This window comes from Galeopterus variegatus, unplaced genomic scaffold, assembly GCF_000696425.1.
Source record: "Galeopterus variegatus unplaced genomic scaffold, G_variegatus-3.0.2 Scaffold1369, whole genome shotgun sequence".
Classification (NCBI taxonomy): Eukaryota; Metazoa; Chordata; class Mammalia; order Dermoptera; family Cynocephalidae; genus Galeopterus; species Galeopterus variegatus.
Genome location: NW_007727480.1, coordinates 210,531 through 212,059, shown reverse-complemented (window position 1 = coordinate 212,059; position 1,529 = coordinate 210,531). Strand labels below are relative to the sequence as shown.

The following is a 1,529-nucleotide window of genomic DNA, read 5'->3' as shown; positions in this document are numbered from 1 at the left end:
CGGGGTCTTGTCCTGGCTGCCATCGGGGGGCGCTGGCTTGGTGGCGGGGCTGGGGCTGCTGCCGGAGGATGGCAGGAGGTTGGCCGACTGCAGGACAGCTTCGGAGTGTTCGCGGGCCTTCATGCGCAGGGCGGCCACACTGGCCGTGCGGTTACTCTGGCAGCCGTAGGTGGGAAGGAAGGAGAGTCCCATGGGGTCTGGGACGCAGCAAGAACACAGCGGGCCCCCTGGAAGAAGGAAAAACAACAGGCCCCATCACCATCCTCTTTCTGTCTCTCAGGGCTTGTGGGGGTAAGTGTCTGGGGCCTGAAGGAGGGACAGATGGTTCCAGATACTAAAAGGAGAAGGGCAAGTGGTCAGGACCTCCAAGACACACAACTTGATAGCACAAATAACTAGCAGAGCATCAGAAAGACCCGGCCAGTCCCAGCTCCCTCGCCAACCTGCCATGTGGCTTTAGGCCAATACCTTGGCTTCTCTGAACCTTGGCTGCTACTTCTGTAAAATGGGATAAACCTACATCACAGGATCATTATGAGGACCTGACGAAGTAATCCCACACTCCCAGGAACTCACAGGGGCACCACGAGGATATTTTAAATGCTCGAGGGAAACCCAGCCACACGTGCGAGATGTCACGCAAGCAGCTGGCTCGAGCCAGGCCACACTTCAGCATGAGCTCACACTGCCTTCCTTTCAGGAAGGCATATCTTTGTGAAGCTGGATTTTGCAAGAACCCCACAAAACCCCATGTGGAATTTAAAACAAGAGTAGCGGTGTGCGATATGATTCCAAGACTAGATAAGCTGTGCAAAGCCCTGGAAAGGAATGGTGGCTATTTAAAAACTTTCAGTTTGTAAGTATTATCGTTCAGATAGCTACTAAGTTGTTGGGACATAAATACTTATTGAGTTGCTTGGAGCTAACCGTCTAATGAATAGAACAATTAGACATTGCTTATGGCCCAGGGGTGCCATGAACTGAGGTTTGAGAACCTCTGAAGAAATTGGTCTGGAAAGCACTTAGCACAGGTCCACACCCACGTTCATACTGCTCACCCACGTGTGGCCTCTTGGCTGGCAATGGTGGCAGACATGGCCGTAGAATGCTGTGCAGGAATTTCTAAGGGGCCCCCAAGCCAGGGCCGAGGTCCACACCAGGATCAGAACCCACCATGTGCCCTGCTCCCCTGCTGTCTGGACTTGCCCACAGGCAGCAAATGAGCTTTGAACTGTTGTGCTGTCATTCTGAGCATGGTCTGGAATTCTCCCTCAGGCCACCGTAGGGCAGCCCCAAGAAAGGGGCTCAGTATGTCTTAGGCTGGTTCTTGCCCCCAGCTGAGGACTTGCTCCTCTGGTAGCATCAGATGGTGAGTTAAATGCTCTTGTGACTCAGTGGTGAGCACGACAACCTGCAGAAGTGACAGAGCCTCCTTCCCCTGCAGACGTAGCCTGCACCTGCCAGGTCACACCTGTAGCACACCCCCAAGAAAGCCAGACTTGGAGGTTTAAGAGAAATAAATTAATTCA

At 53.2% G+C, this 1,529-nt stretch overlaps 1 protein-coding gene across 1 annotated transcript in view; it reads right to left on the bottom strand.

Moving 5' to 3' along the window:
* The window catches only part of DRGX (dorsal root ganglia homeobox), a 24,130-nt gene that overhangs the window by 287 nt on the left and 22,314 nt on the right, over nucleotides 1-1,529 (bottom strand). The window contains exon 6 of the mRNA XM_008576581.1: nucleotides 34-227. Within this exon, the coding sequence (XP_008574803.1) occupies nucleotides 34-227 (194 nt within the window). The remainder of the gene's footprint in view (nucleotides 1-33; nucleotides 228-1,529) is intronic.